General features: G+C 54.7%; 1 protein-coding gene across 1 annotated transcript; it reads right to left on the minus strand.

Moving 5' to 3' along the window:
- Window positions 1-2,787: 2,787 nt before the first annotated feature.
- Window positions 2,788-10,637, minus strand: CEACAM16 (CEA cell adhesion molecule 16, tectorial membrane component). Its single transcript, XM_025849969.2, has 6 exons — window positions 10,601-10,637; window positions 9,098-9,442; window positions 8,504-8,779; window positions 7,184-7,462; window positions 4,668-4,994; window positions 2,788-3,006 (listed from the first exon to the last, which is right to left on the minus strand). The coding sequence occupies exons 1-6, from the start codon at window positions 10,635-10,637 to the stop codon at window positions 2,996-2,998; spliced, it is 1,275 nt and encodes a 424-aa protein (XP_025705754.1). The 3' UTR covers window positions 2,788-2,995.
- Between the last annotated feature and the right edge of the window lie 5,609 nt (window positions 10,638-16,246).

Below are 16,246 nucleotides of genomic sequence, written 5' to 3' on the forward strand. Positions count from 1 at the left end.
GATAAGAAAGGCCATTTTGTCCAGCTGGGGAAGTGGGACTTCCAAGGTCTGGCATGGTAGAGGCTGCCAGATCTTCTTGGGATCCATTCTTCCTCTCTTCCTTGATAGCAGGACCCTGAGGCTGTCTGCGGGCAGCGACAGACCCAGGCAAAGGACTACATGTCCCAGCCTCCCTTGTAGCTAGGGTGGCCATGTGACTAAGCACCGCCCAATCAGATGTAAGTGGAAGTTGCAGGCGGGGTCTTTAGGAAGGTTCCTTAAAAGGGGCACCGTCTTAACCTGTGTGGGCTTGTGTTGGCCTTTTATCCCTTGCTTTCCACTTCCTCCCTGGAACACTGACGAGGCAGCTTGAGCAGCCATTTTGGGCCACGAGGAGACCAAGGGAGTGGAAACCTCAAGCTGAGAATGACGGGGTGGAAACACAGGAGGAGCCGTGTCTCTTAATGACACCACAGAGCCCTGATTCCAGTTCTGAACAATCTGCTTCTGGGCACTTTTCATGTAAGAGAGAAATAGTCTTATATCCACATAAGCACCTCTTACCCATCCCAGTTTCGCCTTTATTCTGTATTTTGGTCTTCTCTGTCTGTGTTGAATTATATCCAGTCTTTTACTTGCCACTGAAGAGGGATTCTAACTAGTAGACCTAGGCTCCGACCCTATATATGTCGCTGACTCTTACGTGAACTTGGTGGAGGCGGGGCGGGGGTGGGTAGAATATGGGCGCCATTTCCCATTTTGGGGACTGGATGATATTGGGGCTGAGTCCAGGCTCAAATCCATCTGCGCTTCCTGGAAACCTCATATTGGCGACCACTGGTTCAGGTAATAGCTTTCAAACTCCGTGGAGCTCACCTAGCACCTCCCTCAGGAGGGGGCAGAAGCAGTGGGCAGGACTTCCGGCTCTCTCCTTCCTTCATTGGCCAGATGTTGGTCACATGGCCACCTGTAGCTGCAACGCCTTCTGGGAAAGTGAGTACCTGACAATTTCAGCTGCTTCTACCAGAGGCCATGCTTGCCATCTCGGGAGAGGGAGGTTGAGTGGGGAGCTATTCACAGGTATGCCACATTCTCTTCCCTTGATACATATTTTTATTGTGCATCTAACCAGGAACCACCCTTCAACTATAACCAGACCAGTTTCTCATTTATTTATTTATTTATTTATTTATTTATTTATTTAAGATTTTTAAGTAATCTCTACACCCAACGTGGGGCTTGAACTTACAAACCCGAGATCAAGAGTCCCACACTTTACCCACTGAACCAGCCAGGCAGCCCCTTTTTTATTTTAGATATTAGATATTTAGATATTAGTTTTCTCTGTCTCTCATCACACTTGCAAAAAGTTTGTCTAGTCCATCAGCAGTTTCAAAGAAGCAGCTTTAGGTTTTATTGACTAACTTTCTGTTTTGTTTTATGTTTCATCCATTTCTGCTTTTTACCTTTTTACATTCCTTACCTTTTTTTCCTTTGGTGTATTTTGTGAACGTTTTCTAGTTTCTTGAGTGGAAAGCTTATTTTGTTCATCTCCAAGCTCTTTTCTTTTTAGTATTCTCATTGCCTTTAAGCCTTTTAGGCTATCATTCCCCCTCCAAGTGTGGCTTTGGCCATATCCCACAGGTTTCTATCTCTAGTGTTTTCACTGGCATTTTATTCCGGTTATTTTGCATTGTAATTGCCTCTGTAATGCAAGGTTTATTTAATTTACATTTGGGGAATTTTTTTCAACTATGTATAAACTTTGGGGGAGAGAGGGCTGTAGCTTTTGATTTGATATCTACTTTTATTGCATTACTATTTCAAATAATATATTGACCTACCATGTAAGCTTGCGTTTGAAGGGCTCTGAGGCTAATAAAATGGTCTGAAAAATTCTAGTCTACCCTAAGCCCACACCTTTTTGCTGATGTTCAAACTGAGGGTCTAGTGAATCGATGGCAAATGGTGGGTCATAATCCATAAGTCATAACCCTCATTCTGGAGCTCTTTCACCACCCACCATCCCATCTTAACATGGCCATTCTCAGAAAGGCTCTGTCTTGAAAGTTTCTAGGAAATCTCTCTACTAGGCCTTTCTATCCCTGCCTAAACGTCTGTTTCTACCCCAAGCCAAGTCTGTGATCACTGCTTCTGACCAACACCAAGAATCTGTCTCCAGTGGGACATCTTGGCTGAGTGGGACCTGTGGCTCAGGTCCTAGTAGTGACAGGAGTTAGAAGACACCCTTTCTCTGGCTCTCACTCCCCTGCTCTCCACCCCCCACCCCCACACTACTCCATTTGCATTTAGAAGAGGAGGGAGATATTTTTAGGGTTATGCAGGTGATGTTTGAGAGAGACATGGGGTGTGGGGGCAATCCCAGGGTAATGGAGGACACAAAGGAGCATTTTTGGTTAAATAGAAGGAACCCTTCATGGGAAATTTGATCATTGCTTGTCATGGCATGAGCAGCCTTGCTTCAGGGCCCAGGTGGAGTGAGGTGCAGTAAAGGGGAGGGTCATGTCCTATAGAACCCAGCTCTGTGGGGTGTCTCAGGGAGGAGCAATCTTTGGCCCACTGGGAAGAAGGACCATCAGATATAACCTGGAGAGGTGTGGGAAGAGCCTGAGGCCCTGACACTGAGCAGTAGGAACTTGCCTCATTGTCATTTAGGCATCCCTGTGCACACATGCACCTAAACTCAGAATAAACTCGGGTAGGGAAGAAGGCGAGTGTGGCCACCAGGCAATGGCAGGGTTGGCGGTCATAGAAGGAGAGGCTGACACGCGCATGTGTTAACCAGGACATTTATGGCCTCTGGCTCTCCAACAACTCAGCAAGGAGCAGGGCCCTGTCAGTTCTAACTCTATTGTGGAAGCAGGAGAATGAACCCACGGTCAGTCCGGCATCCTCACTGGGAGCGAGTGGTCCTCCACCCAGGGAGAGGAGATGGGGGGGATGGATGGCATGAAGAGCTCTTCTCTCCGAGGTCTCCATGGCCACAGGTATGCTGCTACTCGAGGGCTGAGGAGGGGGTGGGGGAAAAGGGTGGAATAGGCTGTCAGGGAGGTAGAGGACCAGGTCCCAGTGCCCCCACCCCTCCTGCTTCCCTGCCCACCCCCAGCCTCCCCCGCCCACCCTCCCCCCACCCCCACGCTCAGCCTGTGCCAGGTTCAGGTTCAGGAAGGTGGCGTTGGTCCTCATTCAGGGGAGGGAGGTTGACTGTGAGGAGAGAGACAGGGTGAAAAGGAATCCCGAGCCTTCATGGGGGGGGGGGTGGCCGGTTGCCATTGAAGAGCATTCTACCTCCAGCACTGACCCGGGACCAGGGTTTGCTGAAGGAGGGTGTCTAGGGGGTACCTGGCAGTGATTGATTTCCTGATCCTAGAAGCTTCCTGTCTGAGCTGGGAGATGCCATCCCTGACACAGGGCTTCCAAAAGTACCTGGTTGATGGGGGAGGTGAGACTCCAGACTGGAGAATGACCTAGTTCCCAGTGTCTGAGAGCTCCTGGTCTAATGGGATGAAACCTGCCTCTGGGACATGGCCTCTTGGACCTCCAGGGATGCCTGTTCTGGTGGGGGTTGACCTGGTCCCTGATTCTGGAAGTTCCCTGTCTGATGTGGGAGATACAGTCCCTAACTCTGGGAACTCCCAGTGTGATGGAGGAGACCTGGTCCCTGACTCTGGGAGCCGCCGGTCTGATGGAGGAGACCTGGCTCCTGACTCTGGGAGCTCCCAGTCTGATGGAGGAGACATGGTCCTTGACTCTGGGAGCTCCCAGTCTGATGGAGGAGACATGGTCCCTGTCTCTGGGAGCTCCCAGTCTGATGGAGGAGACATGGTCTTTAACTCTGGGAGCTTCCAGTCTGATAGAGGATACCTGATCCCTGATTCTGGGAGCTCCCAGTCTGATGGAGGAGACATGGCCCCTGACTCTGGGAGTCCTTAGTCTGATGGGCAAGACATGGTCTTCAACATCTGGGAATTGTCAGGCTGATGGAAGAGACATTGTTCCTGACCACTGGAAACTCCTAGTCTGAGGGAGGAGACACAATTCCCACCATCTAGAAGCCTCTATCCTAATGGAGGATTTCACTTTGAGAGGAAAAATTCCACCCTCTGACGGTAGAAATTCTGTCCTCACTCTTACTGTAATGCAAAGGATGGGACACAATCCCAATTGTCTAGGATCTCCCAGTCTAAAGAGGGAGGCATGATCTACCCTCATACTGTATATCTAGTCTGATGGGGGAGGTAAACTCCCATCATTAGTCCATTTTCCCAATATAGTAGCAGAGGGAATATCTCCTGTTTTGGAGACTACCCATCTGCCGGGGAAAAGGATGCCCTACCCTCAGACTATGTCTCCTCTTTGAAAACCTTCAGTCTGGTGAACCTCTTGTATGAGAGAAGAGAAGGCATAGAAGGTCCCTGTAGTGGCCCTCAGTCTGATGGAAGAGGTCCGTCTACCCCTAGTCTAGGTCATCAGTTGGACGGAAGAGGAAAGAACTCCATTTGGAGATCCCCAAGTCAGATGGCGGAGACACAGCACTTTCTTTTGGTCTGATGGGGAGGCATATCCACCCTTGATCTGTGTTTCCCAGCCTATGGAGGAGGCAAAGCCCCCTTTTGAGAGCCTCTGTCTGAAAAGATTTGCCCTCTGCCCCCCTTGGGCACACTCACGGGCCACCTGCAGCTCCACTTCCAGCGTCTCGGTCTTGCCCTGCAACGTGACCGTCTTGAGCGTGTAGCGGCCGGCGTCCGTGAGGTTCAGCTTCTGCACCAGCAGCGAGCAGTTGGCGAAGCCCACTTCCCGGCCTGTGTGCGCGGGGCCTGCGATCCAGTTTCCAGACGGCAGTTGGCTGAGCAGCCGGTTGGGCTCCGAGGCCGGCCCGTGGTACCAGGCATAGACCAGCAGGTCCTTGGGGTAGCCCTGGACGGTCAGTGTCACATCCTGGCCCTCCTTCGGCTTGGTAGGCACAGGCACAATTGTCATGGCTACTGCTGCCGCTGGGGAAAGAGTGGGGGTGGGGGAGCTGTGTCAGCTGGGCCTGCACGGGGCATAGCGTTCCCCTCCCGGCTTCAGCCGGCTCTCCATGCCTCCCCACAGCTGGCAGGTGCTCCCCGTGCGGGGTGCTGGGAAGGAGGCAGAGGAGGGAGCTGACTTGTGTGGTAGCGGGGGTGGGGGGGTTTGTGTCCCGACAATGCCTGCCAGGGAGCATTGTTGAGACTGGGAGACCCCAGAGGGTGGGGGGGGGGCCCTCTCCCCCATTAGACTAGGAATTTCCAGCCCTTGGGGGAAATTTCTCCCATTTAACTATAAGACCCTAGAGAATCAAACCATGTCTCCTCCATCAGATTGAAATTCCCAAAATGTAGGGGCTGTATCTCCCCTATCAGATTGGAAATTCTAGAGTATGGGGGGGGCATATCTCCCCCATCAGACTGGAAATTCTCAGAATATGGGGGCCTTGTCTCCCTCATCATATAGTTGGGAGTTATGTTCCCCAGGCTGTATCTCTTCTGGCAAACCAAGAGACCTCAGAATGTGGGGGCAGTAATTTCTTTTCAAACTGAGAGATTCCAGAGGGTGGGAGGCCATGTCTCTTCCATCAGATTTGAAATTCCAGATTGTTGGGCTGGGTCTCTCCAATCAGCCTGGGGACTCCAGAAGTTGGATCGGGGGCATGTCTATCTCATCAGACTGGAAATTCCTAGAAAGTGGGGGGGGGCTTATACTCCCCCATCAGATTGGGAGTAACCCAGAGGTGGGAACTGTGTCTCCCCCATCAGACTAGGAATTCTCAAAAAAAAAAAAAAGGGCCATGTCTCCTCAAGACCACATCTCTCCCATCAGACTACAAAATGTCCCCAAGTGTGGACTGTCTCCTCCATCTGACTGGAAGCTCACTGAGGGTGGGTGTCATGTCTCCTCCATCACTGCTTGAAAACCCATGGAGTGTGAGGCATTGCCTCTTCTGACTGGCAGCTCCTTGAATAAGGAAGTCATGCTTCCCTATTCCAGGATCATCTCTCGAAGAACAGAGACCATGTCTCCTCCATCAGATCAGAGTCTCCCCCACATGGGGGCCGGGGGATGTTTCCCTTTCCTCTGTCTCTCCCTGGCACCTGCCACAGGGTTGCTGACCATTCAGGAGGCCCTTGGGGGGCACTGTACCCACTCCCTGCACATACCTGCACACTTGGACACCCCCCATCTCGGCCTGCACAGGCAAGGCTTGGGGCAGCACCGGAGGTCATCTGGTACACCCCCCTGTCTCTTGCCAAGACCAGCTGCCAAGGCCCCAGGTGGGTGGGGTACACTTACCTCTGGGGATGCCATTTCTGCTTTGGGTGAAACAGTATCCACCCTTTGGATGAGACCCAGCCTGTTAGTAGGAGGGAGGGGGGAGGGAAGGAGGGAAGGACTGTTCCCACTGTCCCTGGGGGATGGTGGCCACTTGGGAAGGAACCAAGGCAGAATTAACGAGGCCTTAATGTTCAAAGCCACCATCCCCAGGGGATGAGAAGGTGTCCCCTGAGGATCGTGCTAGCTCTCAAAACACCAGCTGAGTCTGTGCTACCCCCAGCCCCCAGGTTGCTTGAGGACAGAGGCAAGAGAATGCCTCCCTGGCTGTGTTTTTTCACTTGCCAACAGCTGGCTGTGATTTTCCGTGTGTGTGTGTGTGTGTGTGTGTGTGTGTGTGTATGCACGCATGTGCGTTTGCACACACAGTCATCTGGGCCAGATAAATGCATCATCTAGTTGGCTGCGCAGTAGTTCAGCTGTCTGTGTGGAGGGAATGGGCGGAGCTTCTTAGCAGCTGCGGCAGGCTGAATTTAGAACAGAACAGGAGCGTGGACATGAAGGGACATCTGAATGTTTTCCCCACTCTGCCCCGTGCACGATGCAGACAGGTGGCCCCTTTCTCACTTTGCCACCCCTCAAGGAAGAGTCTGATTCCTTGTTCGTTTTCCAGGTGACAAGGTATGGGCTGTCTCCTTCTGTCACCCAAATGAAGAGGGGTCCCCTGACATGCCACTTTGTCACTTGGCCAAAGAATGGGTTGAGACTCTCGTACTTTTCAATTATCTGCTGGGCAAAGAGTACCCTAACTGCTGGAGCAGCGGCCAAACCTTTCACAGTCCACCTGGGCCTCCGTGGGGAGGGGGTGGTGGTCAGGCCGGGGGCAACTCACCGGAGAGCTTGACCACCACTGAGGCAGATCCGGAAAGCAGGGTCTTGGGGTTCTTAACAATACATGTGTATGTGCCCTCCTGGGCCGCGGTCATGCTACTGATGTTGAGGTGGTCTCGCCCGTTCTTGAGGGCCCGCCCGTTGAAGGCCCACACGTACTCGGGCTCTGGGCAGGACTGGGACACACAGCACAGGGTGAGGGACATGTTGAAGTCAAGTTTGATGGTGCAGCCCGTGCGGGTGGTAGAGTCCTGGAGGATGGCCACGCGTTCTGGGCCAACTGTGGGGGCAGGAGGGAGAGAGACGGGGCAGTGGAAGGACAGGGGCATAGAGGTGGGCACTCCTGGCTTCCTCTCCACCAGGCTGGGCCCCTGGGAACGTGTGGGCCTAGCGGTGGGAGAAAGCTCTGGTCTTTTCGGATCCCACACAGATCTCTAACTTGCTCTAGGATCTTGAGAATCACTTTCCCCTTTCAGGGGATCTGTTTTCTCTTCTGTAAAAAGAGGACGTGGGGCCAGACAAAATTTCAAGATATTTTCGAAATCTATGGCCCCATTAAAAAGAAGAAGAAGAAGAAGAAGAAGAAGAAGAAGAAGAAGAAGACGACGACGACTAGACTATCAGTTTCTCGTAAGCCACTCTAAGAGTCTAGAATTCTAGGGCTCCAGGAGGGAGCCCTAGAATTGGTCAAGCATTGACCATTGAAGAGTCAATGCTTCTAGTCAATGCTTCTAGGCTCTAGGATTCTAATTCTAGAAATCTAGGTTTCTAACATTCTAGGATTGGGTGGCTCTAAGATTTTAGAATTCGACTCTACGATTCTAAGAATCTCTGCTTCTCGAGTTTCTAGGATTCTCAGAGTCTAGAATTCAGTGCTTCTTAAATCCAGCATTCCCTGGCCGTAGAATTCTAGGCTCTAAGTTTTTCTACATCAGCAGCCCTTGCGTACCTCTGTGATTTACTTGCCCCGGATTCCACACTGCATATCTGCTGCCCCTGGGAATGACTCCATGCTTTGGTTACATTTTTAAATTTATCTCCTCTCCCACCCACCACTCACTTCCCGCCTCCCTTTCAAAACCCACCAGCCCTGTGTCCCTTCCTGCAGGTATTGGTTCAGACTGAAGGCTTATTCCATTCCTAGGGTGGTTTTTAGTCCTCAGGGAGATAGGTCAATTGCATTTTGAGAGGGATCCCTGGCTCCTAACCCCAGCTCACCTCCTGACTCACTGTGTGCCCTCAGGCGCCCTCTCCAGGCCTCAGTTTACCCATCTATGAGGTTTGGGCACTGGGTATTTCTAGTGGGGCCAGGAGGACTCACAGTACACGGTCAGGTTGATGGGCTCGCTGCGGCTGACACTGACCGGGTTCCAGACCTCACACTGGTAGGCTCCAGCCTCCTCCCTGCGGACGCCGTGCCGGGTCAGCACCCGGCCATCGGGGGACAGGCCAAGGCGGATGGCGATGGGCAGGGCTTCGCCATTGAAGAACCAGCGGACCTCAGCGGGGCTGGGGCTGCTGCACATCAGGCGCAGGGTGTCTCGGCGCTCCACCAGTGCCGTGTCATTGGCCATGACCACAGGCTGGGCCAGGATCTCTGTGGGGCAAGAGACAGAGGGGGAGGGGGCCAGGCACTGCCTGCTCCCCCGGCCACCCCCCTCCCCAGGCCAGGGGCATGGCTGGACCCTGGTGGTGTCCCTGTACCCCCAGCCGGAGGGGCAAAGAATGGGATAGGAGGCAGGTGTAGTCCTGGAAGCCATCCTGAAGGAGGTGAGCATTTTAATGTTCTTTTGTCTTTTTTTTTTTTTTTGATGGCTTTACATTTTTACTTTTTTTTTTTAGGAGGGACTGGGAAGGAGGTGGGAAGGCTGGCTGTGGCAGAGGGGAGTCTGGAGGGAGGGGGGGGGTGTCTCACCATAGACCTGCAAGTGTCCGTAGCCCACCTCTGTCTGCAGCTGCCTGTTGAGAGTCTGCAGGATGTAGGTACCCGAGTGCCCGGGCAGGACGCCCCGGATGTCCAGGCTGCCGTCGGGGCGCACGGCCTCCCGCCCTGTGTGGGCCGGGCCAGGGGTCTCGTCGCCCGTGCTTACGATGTAGCTGGCCACCAGGTAAATCACGCTGAAGGTGGGGCCCGCATACCAGTTGTAGGCAAGCGGCTCCCCCAGAAGCCCGCGGACAGTCAATGTGACGTTGTCCCCCTCGGCTGGCTGGGCAGGCTCGGGGGTGATAGAGATCTCGGCCCCCACGCTCAGGAAAGTGGCTGAGGAGAAGGAGCCGGAGGGGTCAGCTGAGGCTGGCTTGACCTCGGCCCCCATTCAATGAAGGAGGAGACCTGGGCTCCTGGTATACAGTAAGTGTTCAACAAGTGCGAGCCAGCTGTAGGGTCTCAGTCCTGGAGTAGGCCTGAGGATTGGATTTGACGGGCTGTGCCAAGGCTCTGGCACATAACACGTGCTCAGCCCGCAAGACCTTCGGATTTCATGGGCCCCAGAGGGTTTTCCCAGGGCGAGAGTCACCAAACTGAGGCTTACACAATCAGGCGGGCCCGTCTAGCCCCTGGGCCCCAACTCTCAGTCCAGTGCTCTTCCTCTGCCTCTCCAGGCCTGACCACAGCAGAAAGTAGGGGTGTGCTGAATTGACTCCGCCGTTTTCCTTTCAACCCCGGGAGATAAGCCCTAAACCCGACTGGCTGGTCAGGGCTGACTGGGTTTGGAATTGTATGCGGTTGGTTGCCTGGAATGGGTGGCCATGCCGGTTCTCGGGGAAGAAGTGCTTGCATGGCTGGCCTGGTTTCTGGTACTTTCCAGGCTGAGAAACCATGGCTAGGGTGAGGGCTCTGGGTCGAGCCCTCAGCCCTGCACCTCTGGCTGTGTGACCCCAGCCAGTGGCCTCCCCTCAGGTCTCTTGTCGATGAAGTCGGGGGTCGTGAGTGGGCCTCCCGTCTAGGGTGGTTGTTCACACACGGAAAACATTTAGAACAGCTCCAGGGCCATGGCCAGTGCGAGCCAGTGTTGCTTATTCTGACCTTCAAATGTCCCTGTGAGTTTAGCCTGTTTCATAGATGAAGAAACAGGCCGAGAAGGGGAAGGCCACTGCCTGCCCAAAGCCATGTCCTCAGGGAGAGGCCTAGCTGCTGGCTAGAGCTCACCCCAGCCAAGCTTCCAAGGAGGCTCAGAGGCTCCCCTGCCTTAGCTCACGCCCCGATCGTAGAAATCTCTGAGGTCTGCCCTGCAGACCTCTCTGGGTGGCCATCCCTGGCCAGCCCCACACCGGTGCCACCCGGAGAAGCAAGCGATGCCCTCCCTACCCAGCCTGCCTGACATCTGGCTCCCACCTGCCCTCTCCCCGGCCGGGGATCCCCGCCCTTCCCCGAGGCCAGTGGGGGGCTGAGGTTGTGGGGAGCACCGTTCTCGCTCACCACTGAGGACGAGCCAGCTGCGCCCGCTCAGCGCCATCTTTCGCCCCCAACCTGGTCTTGAAAGGCAGTGGTGTTGACGTCCCAGTGCTCCGAGGCCCTTGCTGGTGGGGACCTGGCTCCGTCTGGCGCGGGACCTGGGAGGGTTCGGTGATTTGGAGCCGGGGGAGATCACCTGAATTTGGAGGGATCGAGTCACCGAGGATCTGGGGCCCCGTGTGGGTACCAGAGCTGGTGTGGCAGGCACGGGCCAGGGGCCACGACCCGGCCAGGCCTCCTGGGGCGCTGCCTAACCTTCTTTGTGCCAAGGGCCCGGGTTTGGTACCAGGAGAAGAACCAGGTCGCCAGGGAGGAGGCGGTGGCGTGGGGAGAAGATTTTAGGGCAGTTCTTACCAGGGGCCCAGGCCTCGGCCTCCCTGGTGAACTTGGGGGTCACCGAGGAATAAAACCAACCAGCAGGGACTGTCATTTCCCAGCCTCTGCGCCGTGGGTGACCTTCAGCTGTCCTCTCAGGGGATGTCCTGCGAGGTGAGCCCTTTTAGAACCCCCATTTGCAGATAGGGAAACTGAGGCACCGGGCACGGGCTCTGACTTGCTCAAGTTCCTGCTGGGAGAGGGAATATGAACCTTGCTCTGTCTCCAAAGCCACATGGGGGAAGGAGGCAGGGTGGCTACACACTTTCTTTGGGGCTCTGCTCCCTACCGGCCTCCCATACGGGGCTGAGAAACCCACATTCTCTCTTTCCTTCTTCGGCCTTGTTTTCCCTGTCTCTCAGGTGTGCGTGTGGAGAGCTTGGGGCCAGAGAGAGTCCGGTTTTGACCTTGGCTCTGCACTTCCCCGAAGTAGGGTTGGAGGCAGCTCCTTGCTGAGGCTCCATTTGCTGCTCTGAGAAGCAGGGCTGAGGGTAGACCCTGCTCAGGGTTGTTGAGAGCACTTAGTGAGATGGCCAGCACCTGGCAGGATGGGCGCCCCCCCCCCACACACAAGGTCTGGTTGGTGTGACTGTTATTAAAGGTGCAGGCCCTGGACTTAGTCCACTGTCTCCTACCTCCACGACCCTGGGCAAGTTATGGAGCCTGTTGGGCCTCAGTGTCCTCATCTGAGAAATGGGAACAATGACCATACCCACCCCATAGGGTTGTTTTAGTCAACAAATATTGAATGAGCATCTCCTGTCTGCCAGGCACTGTTCTAGGTGCTAGTAGATAAAATCCCTGCCCTCTCGGGGCTGACATTCATGGGGTAAACAAATAAAATATAAACTCTAGGGCACCTGGGTGGCTCAGTTGGTTAAGCATCTGCCTTCGGCTAAGGGCATGATCCCAGGGTCCTGGGATCGAGTCCCACGTTGGGCTCCCTGCTCGGCGGGGAGCCTGCCTCTCCCTCTCCCTCCACCTGCCGGTCCCCCTGCTTGTGCTCTCTCTCTCTCTCCCCGTCAAATAAATAAATAAACAAAACATTTAAAAAATAAAATATAAACTTTATTCTATGTGGGATGGACCTAAGTGTTGTTGGGGAAAACTAAAGCCAGGAAGGCGGCTTGTGATTTTTAAATTGGAGAGGGGGGAGGGGATCAGGGACGGTGTCTCTGGAAAGGTGAGGTTGGCAGAGGCCGTGGGGGGATCTGGGGGAAGAGTGTTTTTGACAGATGTGTTCTTATTGATGTCTTGATGGCTTCTGGGTCCTGGTCCTTCTCAGGCCCCAGCGGCCTGCGTCTGGGCAGGAGCCATACCTGTGGCTCACCTGTTCTGGTTTGCTTCTCCTAGTTTGCCCGGTGTCCTGAGCTACCCTTGCAGGGCGGGGCTCTGATGGGGGGGGTGGCGGGAGGTGTAGGTGCCCTGGCACCTCCTGTTTCCCCTGCCCCGCCTGCAACCTCACCTCATCCTTCTCTGTCCTGACCCAGGCCTCTCCCCTGAGCCCTGGGCTGGCGTCCCGGAGTCATTCAGGATGCCTCCCCCTAGGTGTCTCTGGGCACCACTCACTCACCTTGTCCCAAACTGACCTTGGCATCTTCCCCCAGACCTGCTCCTCTTATCAGGGATGGCGCCACCATCCACCTGTCATTGGGACACAGAGACCCAGGGCTGTGTCCCTGACGCTTCCGCCTCCGCCCCTCCCAGCGCACCACACCCTGTGGCACCTGCTCTTAAATCTCTCTTCCATATGTGCCTTTCTCTCCCCGTGCCCTCTGCCCTGGCCCAGGCATCCGCCCACCTCCCGTCTGGTTTCCCTCTGCAAGTTCTCCCAGGTCCCTGGCCCTGGTCTCACCCTCCCTCCTTCCATGGTGCTCAGCACCTGCCATGACTCCCCAGTGCCCTCAGGAGAAAAGCCTAGCTCCTTGGTGCGGCCCATGAGGCCCTGCATGGCCGAGCCCCCGCCGGCTTGACCAGCCTTGTGGGCACCCCTTCTTGCCGGCAACTATACTCCAGATACTCTGTCTTATGCCCTCTCCACCCAGCAGATCCCTGCTTCCCTCTGCTCTATTCCATTGCCTGCCCAACTCCTCCTCCTCCAGGAAGCCCTTTTGTACTGTCAGGCTGGGTTAAGGACACCCTGGGATCCCCAGTCCCAGCCCTGACCACCGTGGATCCTCACACTCAGGGGGTGGGCCTGTCTCCCCATCTGGACTGAGTCCTGGGAGGGCAGAACCTGGGCCGTTGCGCTCACTGCTGTGTCCCCGTTGCTGCCCAGCACGGGGTCGGGCACAGAGCCGGGGCTCAAAGGGTGTTTGTGGAAGCAGACACCAGGTGTGGATGACAGAGACAGGAGTCTCCAGGGAGGCCCGGGTTTCTGGTGATTTGCTATCTGGTTGAGGAGTGTGATGAGGCCACGTCTCTGGGAGGCCTAAGACACATCCAGGCTTTCGTCCAGACTCTGCCATGGCTCCCTACCCCTTGTGGGGTCACACTGACGGCTCTCTGCTGTCCTTGCCCTTCCAGATCCACCCCTAGCCCCCACCCCCCTGCCTCTCCTCTGGTGCTCTTGGACAGGAGCCTGGATCCTTGGTTCGCTTGAGAGCTGAAGTTCCTTTGTTGTTGTTGTTTTTTTAAGATTTTATTTATTTATTTGACAGAGAGAGACACAGCGAGAGAGGCAACACAAGCAGGGGGAGAGGGAGAGGGAGAAGCAGGCCTCCCACTGAGCAGGGAGCCCGATGCGGGGCTCGATCCCGGGACCCCGGGACCATGACCTGAGCCGAAGGCAGACGCTTAACTGACTGAGCCACCCAGGCGCCCCGAGAGCTGAAGTTTCTTGAGTACCTAGTATGTGCCAGGCACTGTGCCAGGCATTAGGTCACAGTCATGAATAGGACAAAAATCCCTGCCTCATAGAACTGACCTTTTGTTTGGGGAGACAGTCAGTAGGCAAATAAACACAAAACACAAACACATAGAACTTTCTATCAGGTGGGGATAAAGCCACGGGGAGAAAGAACCCGGGGGAGGCATTACAGGTGGCCTGGGCACTGGTTTATGTCCAGTAGTGAGAAGATGTTGTAGGAGGCAACACTGGGGTAGAGTCTTACTAAGGGAGTCATGCTGAATCTGGGGGAAGAGCATTCCAGGCAGAGGACACAGCAAGGGCAAAGGTCCTGAGGCAGGAGTGTTTCGGTGAGTGTGGGGAAGAGCAAAGGGGCCAACGAGGGAATAGGGGCAGATCCTGCAGAGCCTCATGGGCCACGGGAGGACTTCGGCTTTTACTCTGAGACCGGAGCCATGGGAGCACTCTGAGCAGAGAAGGGAGGGGGGCTGACTTAGGTGTTAATAGGAGCTTCTGGCTGCATTGTGGGTAACAGACAGAGGGCTGGGGAGTGAGGGTCTGTGCCGGGAGGCCCTGAGGAGGTGATTGCAACAGTCTAGCTGTGTCCAGTATGGTAGCCACGAGCCACTAGCTTATCCGAATGGCAATGAGCTCTGAGTAAAATGACCACACCAAATACTGAAGACTTGTTGCTGGCAAAAAAAAAAAAAAAAGTAAAATGAAATAGATCATTCATTTTTTAAAAAAGATTTTATTTATTTATTTGATAAAGACACAGTGAGAGAGGGAGCACAAGCAGGGGGAGTTGCAGAAGCAGAGGGAGAAGCGGACTCCTCGCCGAGCAGGGAGCCCGATGCGGGGCTTGATCCCAGACCTGAGCCCAAGGCAGACGCTTAATGACTGAGCCACCCAGGTGCCCCAGATCATTCATTTTTTATGTTGATTCCATGTTGAGATGATAACATTTTGCCTATGTTGGGCTAAATAAATTCATTTCACCTGTTTGTGTGTGTGTGTGTGTGCTTTTCTTCATGTGATACCAGGATGTCTTCTTTTGTGTATGTGGCTGGTGTCCCTTCTGTGGGAAGGCACTGGAACGGGCAGGGAGTGGCGGTGGCTGGACGGATTGCGCAGATCTGGTTTACACCGATGCTATCATTCATTTTGACATTGTTGGCTTTACCTGTTCCCTCATCAGGCACCCCCTCTCCCTCCTTGCCCAAGGATCTGTTTTGCAGCCCGGGGAAACTGAGGCTCAGGGCCATTGCCTCAGGAGGTTGGAGTGGGCGAGTCTTATCTTTGCCAGGCACAGCAGGCTAGGGACAAGGTTCCCTGATCTTGTTTTGTCAGCTCTTCCGCTACCCCTAGCCCTCTTATCTGACCAGCCACGTCACTAGCTCCCTGGGGAGCCCACCTGAGACCCCACCCACTGCGGACTCAATCAGTATTTGTTAGATGGAAACTATCCCATCCTCCTTGAGCAGAAACCTTGGAGCTGAGGGGTCGGCTGGAGCTAATCCCTCAGCGAGGCCAAAGCAGGTTTCTGACCCCCCCCACCTCCCCTTATCTGCTGAGAGGAGGCCTGGGTGCTGCAATATTTACTCATGGACCTGACCTCAGGGTGTGGCTTCCTGTGCCCGACTGGCAGGCAAGGTCTGGGCTCAGGCCTGGGGAGGCTGTCCTTGGGGAGAAGGGACCCCAGATCCCCCAAAGTCCTCCCCCACCCCGGGAAGAAGACCTGGGCCACCGTGCAGGAGGGGGACGGGCGGATTGGAGGGGCCAGCCTCACACCTTAGCACAGGCTCTTCCCTCTGCCTGGAATCCCATCCCCCCCTCTTCCTCTCACCTCGTTCATGGGGGAAGGGGGGGTTTTCCAAGTCCTTTAATCATTCGAGAAATATTTATTAAGCGCCAACTATCTGCTGGGCTGTGCTGGGGATACAGGCAACATCCCTTTCCTTGTGGGGCGTAATCCACTGGAGGGAGAGGAAGGCTAATAAAAAAAACCTGATACAGCATATCATGTCAAGGAGAGATAACTGCTATAAAAAAATAAAGTAGGGCCAGAGGATAAGAGTGATGAAGGTTGTTGCTCTTTTAGCTAGAGACGTCAGGGAGGGCCTTTCTGAAGAGGTGACATGTGAGCTGAGACCCGAAGGAGGTGACACACAGGGTCTGCGAACATCTGGGTGAAGGGTGTTTGGGGCAGCAGGCACAGCGAGTGCAAAGGTCCTGAGGCAGGAAAGTCTTTGGTGAGTGTGAGGAGAGCAAGGCGGCTGGTGTGGCTGGAGCTGAGGGAGGGAGGGGGCCGTGGGCTAAGGTACTTCCAGGGAGACCAGGAAACCTAGGGAGTAAGACTTTGGATGCAAGATGGCCCATTAGAGGTG

The sequence above is a fragment of the Callorhinus ursinus genome, unplaced genomic scaffold (assembly GCF_003265705.2).
Source record: "Callorhinus ursinus isolate GAN/ISIS: 27379988/994484 unplaced genomic scaffold, GSC_fseal_2.0 scaffold71, whole genome shotgun sequence".
NCBI lineage: Eukaryota > Metazoa > Chordata > Mammalia > Carnivora > Otariidae > Callorhinus > Callorhinus ursinus.

Coding starts and splice junctions, on each gene's coding strand:
- CEACAM16 (XM_025849969.2), bottom strand. CDS start 10,637: ATGGCGCTGAGCGGGCGCAGCTGGCTCGTCCTCAGTG. Junction 7,463..8,503: donor CATCAACCTGACCGTGTACT/GTGAGTCCTCCT, acceptor CTGCCCCCACAG/TTGGCCCAGAACGCGTGGCC. Junction 4,995..7,183: donor AGTGGTGGTCAAGCTCTCCG/GTGAGTTGCCCC, acceptor CTCTTTCCCCAG/CGGCAGCAGTAGCCATGACA.